Genomic DNA, 15,848 nt, shown 5'->3' with positions numbered 1-15,848 from the left:
TCGGGACAAGGCATCAGCTTTGATATTTTTGTCTGCCGGGCGAAAATGAAGAATGAGATCAAAGCGGGCGAAGAACAAGGACCACCGGGCTTGGCGCGGGTTAAGTCTTTGGGCACTCTGGAGTTAAGCCAAGTTTTTGTGATCCATGTAGATTATTACCGGGTGAAGAGCCCCCTCAAGCAGGTAACGCCACTCCTCCAGTGCCAACTTAATGGCTAACAATTCTCGGTCTCCTATAGAATAATTGCGCTCAGATGAGGAGAAGAGTTTGGAGAAGAAGCCGCAGGTTACCATTCTTCCGGAAGACGACTTTTGGGTGAGCACCGCTCCTGCTCTGGAGGAGGAAGCATCTACTTCTAAGAATTGTTTGTTGCTTTCCGGACAGTGCAGCACAGGAGCGGAAGAGAAAGCTTGTTTCAAAGACAGGAAGGCCTCCTCTGCCTCGGGCGGCCATTCTTTGGGATTAGCGCCCTTACGGGTGAGCACAGAGATAGGGGCAGTCCGGGAAGAGAAGTGAGGAATGAAGAGGCGGTAGTAGTTGGCGAAGCCCAGGAACCGCTGGAGAGCCTTTAACCCCTCCGGTCGGGGCCACTTCCAGATGGCAGAAAGTTTCTTAGGATCCATTCGTAGACCGGTCTGAGAGACGATGTAGGCCAGAAATGGAAGCGAGGTCTGTTCAAAGAGGCACTTCTCAAATTTTGCGTAGAGGTGGTTCTGCCTGAGCCTGAGCAGGACCTGACGAACGTCCCTCCGGTGTGTGGGGAGATCCGGAGAGAAGACCAAGATGTCGTCCAGGTATACCACCACGCAGGAGTAGAGAAGGTCACGGAATATATCATTGACCAACTCTTGAAAGAGGGCGGGAGCATTACAGAGACCGAAGGGCATTACGAGGTATTCATAGTGGCCGTCCCGGGTGTTAAATGCCGTCTTCCATTCATCCCCCTGACGAATGCAAACCAGGTTATAGGCCCCACGGAGATCCAGCTTGGTGTAGATTCTAGCACCTCTCAGATGATCAAATAATTCAGGAATGAGCAGAAGGGGGTATTTATTCTTTACCGTGATCTGGTTAAGGCCTCTATAGTCTATGCAGGGACAGAGTGAGCCATCCTTCTTTTTAACGAAGAAGAAGCCTGCTCCCGCCAGGGAGGTAGATTTCTGGATAAATCCCCAGGCCAGGTTCTCCTTGATATATTCAGACATGGACCAGGTCTCAGCAGCGGACAAAGGGTAGATACGCCCTCGGGGCGGAGTAGCGCCAGGTACCAAGTCGATAGGGCAATCGTATGTTCTATGAGGAGGTAATGTCTCTGCTTCATTTTTATTAATGACATCAGCATAAGACCAATAGGGTACCGGCAGGCCGGGTAGATTGGCTGGGAGAGGAGAAGGATGGGCAGGATGAATGGGAACTAAACAAGTCTTATGGCAGTCCTGTCCCCAGTGAAGGACTTCTCCAGTCTGCCAATCAAGCACGGGTGCATGCCTCTGGAGCCAAGGTAGGCCAAGCAAAAGGGCATGAGAGAGTCCAGGTAGAACATGGAAGAAGATGCTCTCAGAGTGCAGCATTCCCACCTGCAGAGTTATGGATTCGGTGATAAGTTGGATGGGATGCAGTAAGAGACCCCCATCCACGGAGGTGACAGATAAGGGTTCAGCCACAGGTTTGGTGGGAATGCGGAATCTCTCTACCAGGGACTGAGAAATGAGATTTCCGGCAGCTCCAGAGTCAAGTTGAGCTAGTTCAAAATAACGGTTCTCCCGGCAGATGATGGAGACCGACAGCATCAGAGATGGAGAGGGTTTAATCTTGTCTAGGACGACCTCTCTGAGCGATCCTAGACACAGGCGTTTCCCAACTTCTCCGGGCAGGAACGGATCCGGTGCTCCTTACTGCCACAGTAGAAGCAGCTCCCCTCGGCACGGCGTGACTCTTGACGGGTTTTGACCAACTTGGTCTGGTCGACCTGCATAGGCTCGGATGAGTGCACCTGGGGAGTAACAGAGGAAGTGACGGGATTCCGGAAGGTAGGAGCAAGGCGAGGAAACCTCCTCTCACGGGTGACCTCTTTGGTACGCTCCTGGAACCAGATGTCAATCCGGGTAGCAAGTGTTATTAGGTCGTCGAGAGTGGTGGGAATGTCCCGACCAGCAAGTTCATCCTTAATCCGGCCGGATAGACCCTCCCAGAAGACGGACACCAGGGCGTTGTTATCCCAGGCAAGCTCCGAAGCAAGGGTACGGAACCGTATGGCATATTGGCCCACGGTGAGACTCCCTTGACGGAGGCGTAGCAGAGATGAGGCGGAAGAGGTCTTTCGTCCCGGTTCGCTGAAGACTTTCCGGAAGGCCGTAAGAAAGGCTGGCAGGTTGGACACCAGGGGGTCTCCTCTCTCACAAAGAGGATTTAGCCAAGCCAGCGCCTCCCCAGTGAGGTGGAACATGATGAAGGCCACATTGGCTCGCTCGGTGGAAAACTGGTGTGCCAAAAGTTCGAAGTGCAGGGTGCACTGGTTAATGAAGCCCCGTGCCTGACCGGGATCTCCACCAAAATGAGGCGGGGCGGAAAGGCGGGGACTGGGAAGGGATGCCATGGTATTGATGGGCAGCGACGCTGCCGGTGTAGTAGTTGTGCGAGTGGAAGCAGCTCCCGATGAGGCAGTCAGTGTGTCCAGGCGGGCGTAAACACTATGCAGGTGACTCAGGATGGACTCCTGTTGGGACCTCTGATGGGATAGTTCATGGCATAGGTCTGAGAGTGAGGGAGCTTGGGTGCCACCGGGTTCCATGGCACGAGCAAACTGTAACGGGTCTGGGAGGTGGAACCTCTGAGCTACTATACAAAGGGGCAGTCCTTGTAAGAAAGCGGGTGGCTCCCAGGGAAGGCAGACAGGTAGTCACGGCAGGTGACAGGTACAGTCTCTGGGAAGAAGGGCAGGAGGTCATGGCAAGTGACAGCAGGGGAAGAGTCTCTAGACAGGCAGGTGGTCACGGCAAGTGACAGCAGGGTAAGAGTCTCTAGACAGGCAGGTGGTCACGGCAAGTGACAGCAGGGTAAGAGTCTCTAGACAGGCAGGTGTTCACGGCAAGTGACAGCAGGGTAAGAGTCTCTAGACAGGCAGGTGGTCACAGCAAGTGACAGCAGGGTAAGAGTCTCTAGACAGGCAGGTGGTCACGGCAAGTGACGGCAGATCCTCCAGGTAGGCTAGCAGGGAAGCAGGTGAGCGCTCCCAGGTGAGCGGGTAGGAGTCTCACGGCTGGCTGGCAGGTGGTCACAGGCAGGTATCAGGCAGGTATCAGGCTGGTGTCAGGCAGGAATTTCCTGAACCGCCGGCGGACTGGTCCATAGACAGACTGGCGGATGCTGGTAGACAGACTGTCGGACCGCAGGGAATGCAAGCAGGTAGACAGAGAGACGGAAAACAGACTGGCAACGAAACCTGAGGGCTGAAGCAGAGGTGAAAGGCTTTGCATTTTGGAGGAGGTGCCTTATATATGGGAGCTCCACCGTCAATTGGTCGGGGACTCCTTAGGACGGCGCACGCGGCCCCTTTAAGAGAGAGGGAGCGCGCGCACGCCCTAAGCACAGTGCCCGGGAAGCAGCGAGCGCTGCCAGCAGTGCGGGAGAAGGACGCCGAGGACGGAGCAGGGAGGTGAGGGGAACGGCGTCTCTGCCTAGCAGGAGGCAGGGACGCCGACGCTACAGAAGGTTTTGAGAAACCGCTAAATCACGAGGTTAAGCACATGGACCATGCATGGTGCATGTGTGATCTTGCCTAGCCTTAGAGCCGCCACTAGATTCCGGCCATTGTCACATACAACCATGCCTAGCTGTAGGGTCATCAGTGTCAGCCACAGATCTGCCTGCTCTTTCAGAGCTGTCTACAACTCTTCAGCGTTGTGTAGTTTGTCACCTAATCATATTAGCTTTAGCTCAGCCTGTTGCCGCCTGGCCAAGACAGTGCTGTAGTGCTTCCAGCTTGTGACTGTTGTGGTCATTTCGGAGATGGATGCTGAAGAGAAAGAGGAGGAGGAGGTGCAGGAGCTGTAGAATGTGGTGTCAACCCTGATTGACCCAGGGCCCGCAATCCTTCACGTCGGGAGGACGCATTCCGTCCCAAGGTCCGACTGGGTCCGGCTTTCACTATATTAATCCAGTGTGCTATCATTGAGATGTACCCTCCCTGCCCACAAGCACTTGTCCACATGTCCGTGGTTAGGTGGACTTTCCCAGCAAATGCATTGTTGAGGGCACGTCTAATATTGTGGGACACATGCTCGTGTAATGCGGGGTCATCACACCAGTAGAAGTAGTGGTATCTGGGGACCAAGAACCGAGGGATGGCCACAGCCATCAGGTTGAGTAAAGCTTCCGTCTCCACGAGCTTAAAATGCATACTTGCGCTTGCTTTCCAAGGTGTGGGGTAGGGACAACTGAACGTTGCACTGGGACAAGGACATGGACGGTGATTGTTGCAAGTCTGCAATGACATATGCATGGCGGGAGGCATCTTTGCATGAGCCAAGGATCAGTTATGATGGGCACACTTTTAGGCAGTGACCTGGGAGTCATATATGCTTCCAGGGGTCTTCCCAATGCTGTTCCCATGTCTTTTCAGCACTATATGCATGTGTCTGATGATGTGTCACATACAACATGGCCAGAAAAGGTTGTAAAATATTAAAATGACATTTCCCAGTGAATGCACTTGTCTTGATTGAAAGCTCAAGTTCACCACAATTGAAGCAAAACCAATTGGATTGTTCTGTTTGTTGCAAAAGAATCACTTGCACTGCAATGAAAGAATTATATTTACCATTATTTATTAAAAAAGGTGTCTCTGCCAGGTTTGGACACAAAAATTCTAATTTGTTTTATACAATTTAATTTATTGTGTTCCATGAATCAAGTTTTCAATTCATCTCACTATTTTCAGCTTCATTTTAATTTTTGGTGAAAGTAAAATTTATTGTTCCTGCATCTTGACAGACTTGCACAGGGCAGGGCACAAAGGGCAAAAAGTGTTGGGACTTCCATAAATGTAATTTTGTGCCAATAAAATCTCAATTTTTGTCTAAATTGTTAATCTTTTTTTTTGGGCTGTATGAACTGATGTAATATCACCATAATGTGTGTTCAATGCTTGGTCAAGCTTTTGCAAAGAGGATGGTTGATGACCACTTTTCTGACATGGAAACTCCTCTTTGATTCTAGTAGACTCAATACTTCTCTAAGAGTAGAAACAACATATTATTAACAAATCCAAATGTTTGTAATGGTCAATAAACTAGTTCATGATAAATATAATGTAAGGTTTTTACCTAAAAATACACAAAAATGCTCCATTGGGAAAAAAATATTTAATTGATAGTGAAAAACAGGTGAAAATATGAAATATATTTTATTTGTAAACTGATGTTTAAATATTATTATTTTCTACAGTGCCAACTTTAGAAAATACAGACACCTCTTGACATTCATTTTTGCCATTGATGATATTAACAGTAATTCTGCCATTCTTCCAAATATCACACTTGGATATCATTTGTATGATTCATGCGGCAATGTGAATAAAGTTCTAAAGGATGTTCTGCAGATAATGTCCGGACACAAAGTAACAGCTCCTAATTATTCATGTATGGACCATGGTAATGTAGCTGGCTATATTGGAGACCAAGGATCTGCCACCACTCTACCAATGGCCCAGTTATTGGGTATGTATGGATATACACAGGTAAGTTATGATATCGAAGCAACGTGGAAAGCACAACTGGATAGTGCAGATTCAAAAGCAACCATAAGACTTAGATGAAGCTAAATGCACTGGCACTTTGTAAATAGGACATGTGCAATTTGACCACTCGGGATTCAATTTGCCTGTTTGAGAGGTCGAGCGGCAGAGTCACATTGGAGATACGTTTAAAATGGATTTGCATAACCTTGTAATACAATTGTTGAATAAGTAATAAAAGAAAAATTTTCATTTTTATTCACACTGATGTTTGACTTAAAGGGAACCTAACAGACACTGAGTGCATCTCTGGTAACATTGCTCTGTTTGCAATGATTCTGTATAATATAAGAGTTTCACTTTTTCTATTGAAGACTGAAATAAATTAACTTTTTGATGATATTCTATTTTTGTGAAAAGCACCTGTGTATATATGGCTCATGTGCAAAGACACGGTGCATATAATAGAAGAACCAATCTTCGACGAGTAGGCATATAGGCATATTGAATTGATTCAACAACATGTACATTAGGTTGAACATAATGAGGCGCATTTACCAACAAATAAAGGTATTAGTGTTCTTGGAAGGAGTTAACTTCCAAAAAATAATTGAACTAGATGTGTTAAATGTGTATATAAATGATACAGATAAAATACATGGGAAGGAGAGATTAGAGATGAGCGGTGTTCGACTAGAACTGTTCGCTGTTTTGGGCGGTGTTCGAGTCGTTCGACGAACGCGAACGATTTCCAAAAAAATCGGCTATTTGAGGTTATGTTCGATAACTGTTCGTGAACCAAAAGCCTAACTGGATTTTTTCACATCATGCAGGGATTGTCTGCCACTCACTGTAATGTCACAGACATGGTGGTTGTGGCATTACAGTGGTTTCCCAAATCGATGGGAACAGTGCTCACAGTGAAACATGAAAAGCCGGTAATTCTGCAGCGGCATACACCGGTACCCGACAATTTAGAAGAGAAAAAATAGAGTATCACACATAGATTAGATAGATAGAAACATGTCAGTCACATATATAAGAAGTACAGTGACAGTGTTGGTTACTGTATTTGTTATTTAGTGTTAAAATAAAGGATTTATAAAAAAAAATTGGCGTGGGGTTCCCCATAATTTTAGTCTCTAGAGGAGGTTAAGCAGATGGCTGGGGCAGATGTTTGAAACCTGGGAAGGGGGTAATACCCACGGAGCTTCCCAGGCTACTAATATCAGCCCCCAGCTGAATACCTAGCCTTTACTAGCTATTAAAATGGGGGACCCCCAAAAAAAATGACGTGGGGTCCCCCCTATTTTAATATCTAGCAAAGGCTAGGCAAACAGCTGGGGGCTGATATTAATAGCCCAGGAAGGGTGCCATGAATATTGGCCCCCTCCCAGGCTAGAAACACCAGCTGTCAGCCACCCCAGAAATGGCGCATCCATAGGATGCGCCAATTCTGGCACTTAGCCTCGCTCTTCCCACTGCCCTGTAGCGGTGGCAGTGGGGTAATAGGGCTGGGGTTGATGTCAGCTTATAATGCCAGCTGACATCAAGCCCAGGTTAGTAATGGAGAGGCGTCTATAAGACACCCCCATTACTAACCCCATAGTCAAAGTTTAAAAAAACACAAACACCCAGAATAAAGTATTTTAATTGAAATAAACACACAATTCTTTATTGTTCTAAATTAAACCATACTTACCATCACGCCCATTCCAGCTGAAGCCAATGTCTTCTGCAATAAAAGTAAAATAATAAACCAATCTCATCCTTACCTTTCCATGGTTCCCAGGATGGCTCCAGCTCTGCTACATTCACATGACAGGCTGGATCGCAGCCGAAAGCTGCCATCCAGCTTGCCATGCCGCAGAGACTGAGAATCGCAGGCATTCTTGCACTCCTTAGTGTCTGGCTGTGACGGCATCCAGATGAGCCAAATTCATGTACAATGAACTCAGCTCACCTCATGCATGTCACTGACAGCGTGGGAAAATTCTCCTGCGCTTGCCATGAGGGCAAAAGAATTCTCTCACACTCACCGCAAGCGCAGGAGAATTTTCCCATGCTGTCAGTGACGTGCATGAGGTGAGCCGAGTTCATTGGACATGAACTCGGCTCATCTGGTTGCCGTCACAGCCAGACACTGAGGAGCGCAAACATGCCTGCGCTTCTCAGTGTCTGCGGCATGGCAAGCTGGATGGCAGCTTTCGGCTATGATCAAGCCTGTCATGTGAATGTAGCAGAGCTGGAGCCATCCTGGGAACCATGGAAAGGTAAGGATGAGGTTGGCTTATTATTTTACTTTTATTGCAGGAGATCGTTGACTTCAGCTGGAATGGGCGTGATGGTAAGTATGCTTTAATTTAGAACATTAAAAAATTGTTTGTTTATTTCAATTAAAGGACTTTATTCTGGGTTTTGTGTTTTTTTTAAATAATTTACTAGAAATTCATGGCGGTCAAGTCTAATATTGGCCTGACCCCATGAATTTCGGGCTTAGAGCCAGCTGATAATACCAAGCTGGCCCTAACCCTTTTATTCCCAAGTGAGCCACCGCACCAGGGCCCTGGATGAGTTGGGTACAGCGTCAGAAGATGGCGCTTCTATGAACGCGCCATTTTATGGGGTGGCCGCGGACTGCAATTTGTAGTGGGGGGGGGGGCAGAAAGCTTGGGCCTCCCTGCGCTGCGGCTTCCAGCCCCAAGCTGCCTAGTTGTACCTGGCTAGACACAAAAATAGGGCGAAGCCCCACGTATTTTTTTTTTTAATTTTTTTCATGAAATTCATGAAATAATTAAAAATAAAGGGCTTCCCTATATTGTTGTGTCCGGCAAGGTACAAATAGGCATCTGGGGGTTGGGGGCAGCCCGTTCCTGCCTACTGTACCTGGCTGGACACAAAAATAGGACGAAGCCCCACGTATTTTTTTTTAATTATTTCATGAAATTCATGAAATTATTTAAAAAAAATTGACTGTGATCTCCCATTCCGGTCCAGCCAGGGCAGGCGCTGCTCAGCATCATCGTCGGTCCCAACACCTAGCTGGTGCATGAAATGTACAAGATGTCTCTTGGGTCTTTGTTCCAATCAACATGAAGAATAGGTTGCGGAGGGAAACAGGGCTGCTACAGCCTAAGTCCAGGATTCACTGCACTGAGCATGCCCGTGACATGGCGAGCCGTGATTGGTGGTTTGGGAGTCAGCTGATCCGGTGACCTGGCACCGCCTGATTGGTCGCGGGTGACATCACCAATAATGCAACGGTGGGCAGGACTTAATCTTTAAATAGCCCACCCACAAAACATGGCGGCACACTCTGATCATTGAGCTGTGATGGTGTTATTGTGTGGATGCTTGTTCGTTTGGGCTCCACGTATGCTATTGCTGTTGTAGCTTCTGACAGGCAGGTTTAGCGGGGGATAACCAGCCTTAGATGTATAGAGGCAGGTAGCTTCATCTGACAGTCTGGCTCCGACAAGGGGGTCGCTATACACCCCGAGCAGTCTGCAGACTCCATATTCCCGACACCGCCTATTAGCCACGTGGAGAGATACTCCTCAGTCCGGTAGCATGCCAGCTGGGAGCACGCATACGCCGGCGTGAATCACACATGCATCCTAGCGCCTGCTGCATAGTCCCTCTGCAGTAAACAGGGCTTCGGATGTTATGTTCTGCTACCAGAGCTAAGGAAAGAGAGGAGATCTGTCCCTACGATAGAACTCAGCTTGATCCCTATGATGTAACAGGGAACCTGATCCTGCGATCAGACCTGCTAAAGTCCTCAGCTAGTCTGTACGGAGACCTATAGATGTGGGGAAGGAATCCCTACAAGTACTAGGGACTGGGAGCAAAATAGTAGCAGACAGACGAACAAACAAAATATATAGAACACAGAGGTCCGAAGACCAAGCAAACTAACAGAGTTAGATACTGAGCACAGGCTAGCTAAAGAGTAGTAATACAATGAAGTCCAGCAAAGCCAGAAGGGCGGAGCAGGACTAAATAGGCCAACAAGGTCATGTGACCAGCAATAGAAAAAACCTAAGAGCAAGGTTCTAACAGTACCCCCCCTTCTAAGAGGATCCTCCGGATCCCCTAGGACCAGGCTTATCAGGAAATCTCCTGTGAAACGCTCTGATAAGTCTGGACGCGGAAACATCATCCGACCTCACCCATGAGTTATCCTCGGGTCCGAAACCTTTCCAGGCCACGAGATACTGCAAACTACCTCTATACCGTCTAGAATTAAGGATGCGAGAAATTTCATATTCCCCGTCCTCCACCACCGGAGGAACAGAGGCAGAGGCGTCACAATCCGACATAACAGCTTTTTTCAACAGAGAGACATGAAACACCGGATTAATTCTCCAGGAGGTAGGAACCTCCAACCTAACAGCAGATTGGTTGATAACCTGAAACACCTTAAAGGGCCCTACAAACTTGGGACCCAATTTCTTAGAAGGAATCCTCAACCGCAGATTCCTAGAGGACAACCAAACCATGTCACCAACAGCGAACAAAACCTCCTGTCGTTTCCTATCAAAGTAGTCTTTAGATTTTCTGTTAGCCTCCTGAAGATTACCACGCACATCCGTCCAAACTCTCTTCAAATCGCCGGAAAAATTCTCCTCCTCAGGCACGGCAGATACCAACTTGGAGAACGACCCAAACGACGGATGTCTCCCAGAACAACAAAAAAAAGGCGAACAACCAGCAGAAGAAGATGTATGATTGTTCAGAGCAAATTCAGCAAGTGGCAGAAACTCAGACCACCCCTCTTGATTGTCTGCCACAAAACAACGCAAGAACTGCTCAACATCCTGGTTTTTCCTTTCTGTCTGGCCATTATATTCAGGATGATATCCGGATGAGAACGACAAATGAACTCCCAACCTGTCACAAAAGGCGCGCCAAAAACGAGCCACGAACTGAGGTCCCCTATCAGAAACAATGTCAGTAGGAACACCATGAAGTCTGACAATTTCCTTGACAAAGGCCTTAGCGAGAGTCTTAGCGCAGGGCAGTTTGACGAAGGGAACCAAGTGACACATCTTGCTAAGACGGTCCACGACAACCCAGATGACAGTAAAACCCTCAGAGGGGGGAAGGTCAGTTATAAAGTCCATAGCCAAATGTGTCCAAGGAGCACTGGGAACCTCCAGAGGGCAAAGTAATCCCGCAGCAGGAGTATGTGAGGACTTAGATCTAGCACATATAGTACATTGACGCACCCACTTAATGACTTCCTTCTGCCATCCAGGCCACCAAAAACTGCGACCCACCAGTCTCTTGGTCTCAGAGATTCCGGGATGACCTGCCAACCGAGATTCGTGACACTCAACAAACAAATCTCTCCTAAAGGTCCCAGGCACAAACAACCTCCCATGGGGAGTGTTAGATGGGGCATTCTCCTGTGCTTTAAGAATCTCATCTTCCAAAACGGAGTCCAAAGCAGCTATCACAACACCTTCTTGTAAAATGTTCTCCTCTTTCTCAGCACCGACTATGGGAGAAAAACTGCGAGACAAGGCATCCGCCTTAACATTCTTAGTACCTGGGATGTAAGTAACGGAAAAATTAAACCGCAAGAAAAACAATGCCCACCTAGCCTGACGGGCATTCAGGCGCTTGGCAGCATCAAGATATATCAGATTTTTATGATCCGTAAAAACCTGAACGGGAAATTCAGCACCTTCCAAGAGGTGGCGCCAGTGTTCAAATGCGAGTTTAATAGCCAATAATTCCCGATTACCAATATCGTAATTCACTTCAGTCTCCGAAAAAATTTTTGAAAAAAAGGCACAGGGATGTACTCCATCCCCGTTATCCTGAGACAATACTGCGCCAACCCCCACAGAGGAAGCATCAACCTCAACCAAAAACGGCTTAGTCACATCAGGCTGCATAAGGATGGGAGCAGAGGTGAACCTCTCCTTGAGATACACAAAATCTTCAATGGCCTCAGCAGTCCACTGAACCGCATCAGCACCTTTCCTGGTGAGATCGGTCAGAGGTTTGACAATAATAGAAAAATTTTTAATGAATTTTCTATAATAATTGGCGAAACCCAAAAACCTCTGTATCGATTTCAAACCAATAGGCCTAGGCCATTCCTGCACAGCTTGAACTTTCACCGGGTCCATCTCAAAACCTTCGCTGGAGATAATGTAGCCCAAAAAACTAATTCTCTGTACAGCGAACTCACATTTCTCCAGCTTAGCAAAAAGCGAATTGTAAATTAATAACTGTAATACTTCACGTACGCTCCGCCAATGAGATTCCAGATCCGGCGAATAAATCAAAATATCATCCAAAAACACCACCACATTTTTGCCGATCAAAGGTCTAAGGATGTCATTAATAAGATTCTGAAAAAATGCAGGAGCATTAGTAAGACCAAAAGGCATCACCAGATTCTCAAAATGACCCACAGGAGTGTTAAAAGCAGTCTTACATTCGTCACCCTCCTTCATGCGCAACAGATTGTATGCCCCCTGAAGGTCAATTTTAGAGAACCACTTGGCCCCCACTAACTGGTTAAACAGATCAGGAATCAATGGCAGTGGGTAAGGATTGCGTTCAGTAATTTTGTTAATCTCACGAAAATTCAGACAAGGACGTAAACCGACGTCCTTTTTTTTTACAAAAAAAAATCCAACCGCCACAGGAGACTTAGAAGGCCTAATGTGACCGGCGGCCAAACTTGTCTGTATGTATTCCTCCAAAGCCTTTCTCTCAGGAATAGTAAGGTTAAATAAACGACTTTTAGGAAGAGTCGCTCCAGGGACAAATTCAATAGTACAATCATAGTCTCTATGGGGAGGCAAAACCTGCGATTCCTTCTCAGAAAAAACTCTCCAAAAATCCTGAATAGGAACAGGCAATTCCCCCCTATCCACAGCTGCAATACGCCCGTTACAACACTTGTCATAACATTTATGGCTCCAGGATTTAATTTCATTGGTAGACCAATCCAGTACAGGATTGTGCAATTTTAACCAGGGCAATCCCAACACCACCGGAGAAGGCAAGTTATTCAAAACTACCAAATCCAATTTCTCATGGTGAACACCATTAATAGTGAGAGGAAATTCACAGACCTTGAGAGTAACATTCTTCAAAGGGTAGCCATCCACAGAAACCACAGCAATGGGGGATGACAAAGGTTCGGGTTTTAAATTGAGTTTTTCCAAGAATCCCCCATCAATTACATTCAGAGTAGACCCACAATCGACAAACACCTGAAATTCCATTAATTTATCCTGAGCAATAGTGGAAGCAGCTAAAAATACACCCTTGGAATTTAAACAGGCAATACGGGCATGACTGACCATTTTTTTTTCTTTCTTCATACGAAGCACACAGCTTTTAATGAAATGACCAGAATTTCCGCAATAGAAACACAAACCTTCAGAAAATCTGCGGTCCTTTTCTTGATAGAAAAAACCTAAGAGCAAGGTTCTAACATCGGATACATTATTTGTCGCACATCTCTCGTGCAGTTAATGGAGATAGTGCGAATCCCTATTCCCGTTCCGGTGTGCAGTAACACGGAAGGGATTGTTATTTCAGTTGGTTGTTTTATGTTCTTACCCGGAAGGTGTTCGGCCGCAGTCCTCCAGGCTGCATCGCGGACCCCGGGTTCGGTTGCTTTCCATTTTTAATAAAGTTGTTTGCAACCGTCCCCTTAACGCTATCATGTTGTATTGTCTGTGTATTTAAGATTGTTGATGATTTGTCCAGCAATTTTGATTCTTTATCCTTTTTAAGCAAAGCCAGCCTTTGTGATAGTATTTTCTGTATATAAATTGAAGAGACATGGTGACAGGATGCAGCCTTTCCTTGTGCCTTGCTCTACTTTGAAATATTGCCATGTTGCCATGTTTCATTCAGACTGTTGTTTCTTTGTCGATGTAAAGGTTCCTAATGAGGCTGATCAGATTGTTTGGCACAGCCATATGCTTCATGATATTCCAGAGTATCTCTTAATCAACACAGTCAAAGGCTTTGCTGTAGTCGATGAAACAAAATAGATCTTCTTGCTGTATTCTTTGGCCTTTTCCATTATTCATTAAATGTTAGCAATCACATCTCTTGTTCCTCTGCCTTTTTTGAACCCTGCCTAATCCTCTGGCAGCTCTTTATCAAAGTAAGGCTGTAAGCATCTTTGTAGGATCTTCACTAATATTTTGATGACATGAGATGCAAGCACAATAGTCCAATAGTTTCCACAGTTTGCACCATCGCCCTTCTTTCGGATAGGAATAAACACAGATCTTGTCCAGCCCTTGGGCAATTTATCAGTTGTTCATATTTGTTGACACAGGCATATGGCAACAACTGCTGCTTCCGTAGACTTTATTAGCTCTAGTGGAATATTGTCACCACCAGGTGCTTTGTTGTTTGACAGAAGCTTTTTAGCAGCAATGACTTTGTCTTTCAGGATGTTCGGCTCTCTATCATTTTCAGTCTCAGTTTCTTCATGTATCACTGAGTCCTTCTTGTAAGGTGCTTTGTGTGCACTTTCTATCTTTACTTGCTCTCTTCTGGCTCACTTAGTTTTCTCCCATTTGGCGTATTTACACATGGCCACTCTCAGTTAAAACTTTTATGGTATCACTGTGTTGTTTGTATCCTGCTTGATACCTTTTGCTTTAGCCACTCATCTTTCTTCGATGATCAGTAGGTTCTCTTCTGTTAATCATGGCTGCTGGGGTCTCTTCTGCCTCTTGTTTATTGTCTTGGCTTCTTCAGTAATAATAGCCTCTTTAAGAGTACATAATGCCTTAGACTTTGTTTTATCAATGACCAGTGATGTAAATCAGCCTGGCAGACCATTCTGAAATATTTTAGGTATATTACTACAATCAAAGTTGGAAACAGGCTGTTGTCTAGTCCATTTCCTCAGCTTGACTCTAATTTTTGCAGTCAAAAGTTCATGATCATTCCCACAGTCAGCTTCTGGCTCTGTTTTCATGGTAATGATCGATGCCCTCCACCTTTGGTGAACACATATGTAGTTAAACATACTTTTAGTAGCTGATAGCGACCTACCTGTGCTTTGCACAAATTGTACAGGCTGGTCCCTAGTGGCTTCTCTCCATCAACTGACAAGTCTCTGCCTATGTGCCCTCCCACTGGGATCCTGGGTTCAAATCCCACCAAGGACAACATATGCAAGGAGTTTGTATCTTCTCCTTTTGTTTGCGTGAGCTTCCTTATTGAGATTAAAGTTTTGTGGAAAGTTTGGTGAATTTAAAAAGATTTGTTGGTCTCTGGATAATATATATATTTTTTACATATGCATTTTTATAGACAATATTTATACAATACAAACTCCACACAGAAATGGTATTTGATGAGATTTGAACTATAGAAATAAGTTCTGCAGGTAAGGAATGCTAACCACTGGGACTCCATCATGCCCATATTTTCATGGCTCTAGTAATGAAGACAGATCTTTGGTAACATAATGCATGTAGCATGTTCATTTACACATTATAGTAGAGGTAGATTTGGCATGATACCACAGTTGAGAATGTGTCTAGGAATTTGACATTACAACTTTTCTAGGATAATGGATGAACAAACTAAAAGTAATCATAAATGAGATGAGTGATTATTCCCCATCAGAGTAGGAGCTCGTCTGTGTTTGAAGACTGGCAAGTGGAGATCAGAGTTTCCCTACAAAATAAGAGAATATATACAGTGGGTAAAATAAGTATTGAACACATCACCAATTTTCTCTGTAAATATATTTCTAAAGGTACTATTGAGATGAAATTCTCACCAGATGTCGGTAAGAACCCATCCAATCCACACAGGCAAATCAATCAAACCATCGATGTCTTTAAATTAAGTTAGGTGTAATAATGAAAAATGACACAGGGAAAAAGAATTGGACTCATGAAGAAAGAGAGATGAAAAAAATCAAGGAAACTCATGACACCAGCTGAAATCTATCTGTAATTAGAAAGCAATTTTGCCACTTAGGGAAAAATAATATCAACTGGTTCAACTGATTGCTCATAAAAAGGTTTCTCATTACCAAGGTGTCACACAAGAAACATCCCATGATGGATAAAACCAGTGAGTTGTCTCAAGACCTTTGCA

The 15,848-nt window shown here is 45.6% G+C and overlaps 1 protein-coding gene across 1 annotated transcript in view; it reads left to right on the top strand.

Annotated features, from left to right (window-relative positions):
* The window catches only part of LOC141220709 (vomeronasal type-2 receptor 26-like), a 170,805-nt gene that overhangs the window by 50,831 nt on the left and 104,126 nt on the right, over window positions 1-15,848 (top strand). Inside the window, exons 3-5 of the mRNA XM_073666402.1 lie at window positions 5,447-5,738; window positions 13,459-13,525; window positions 13,629-13,747. Of these exons, the coding sequence (XP_073522503.1) occupies window positions 5,447-5,738; window positions 13,459-13,525; window positions 13,629-13,747 (478 nt within the window). The remainder of the gene's footprint in view (window positions 1-5,446; window positions 5,739-13,458; window positions 13,526-13,628; window positions 13,748-15,848) is intronic.

The sequence above is a fragment of the Phyllobates terribilis genome, unplaced genomic scaffold (genome assembly GCF_046119375.1).
Source record: "Phyllobates terribilis strain yellow unplaced genomic scaffold, ASM4611937v1 Scaffold_1__5_contigs__length_1240528914, whole genome shotgun sequence".
Lineage (NCBI taxonomy): Eukaryota > Metazoa > Chordata > Amphibia > Anura > Dendrobatidae > Phyllobates > Phyllobates terribilis.
Note: the sequence above shows the minus strand (reverse complement) of the source record. Positions and strands in the feature narration are given on the sequence as shown.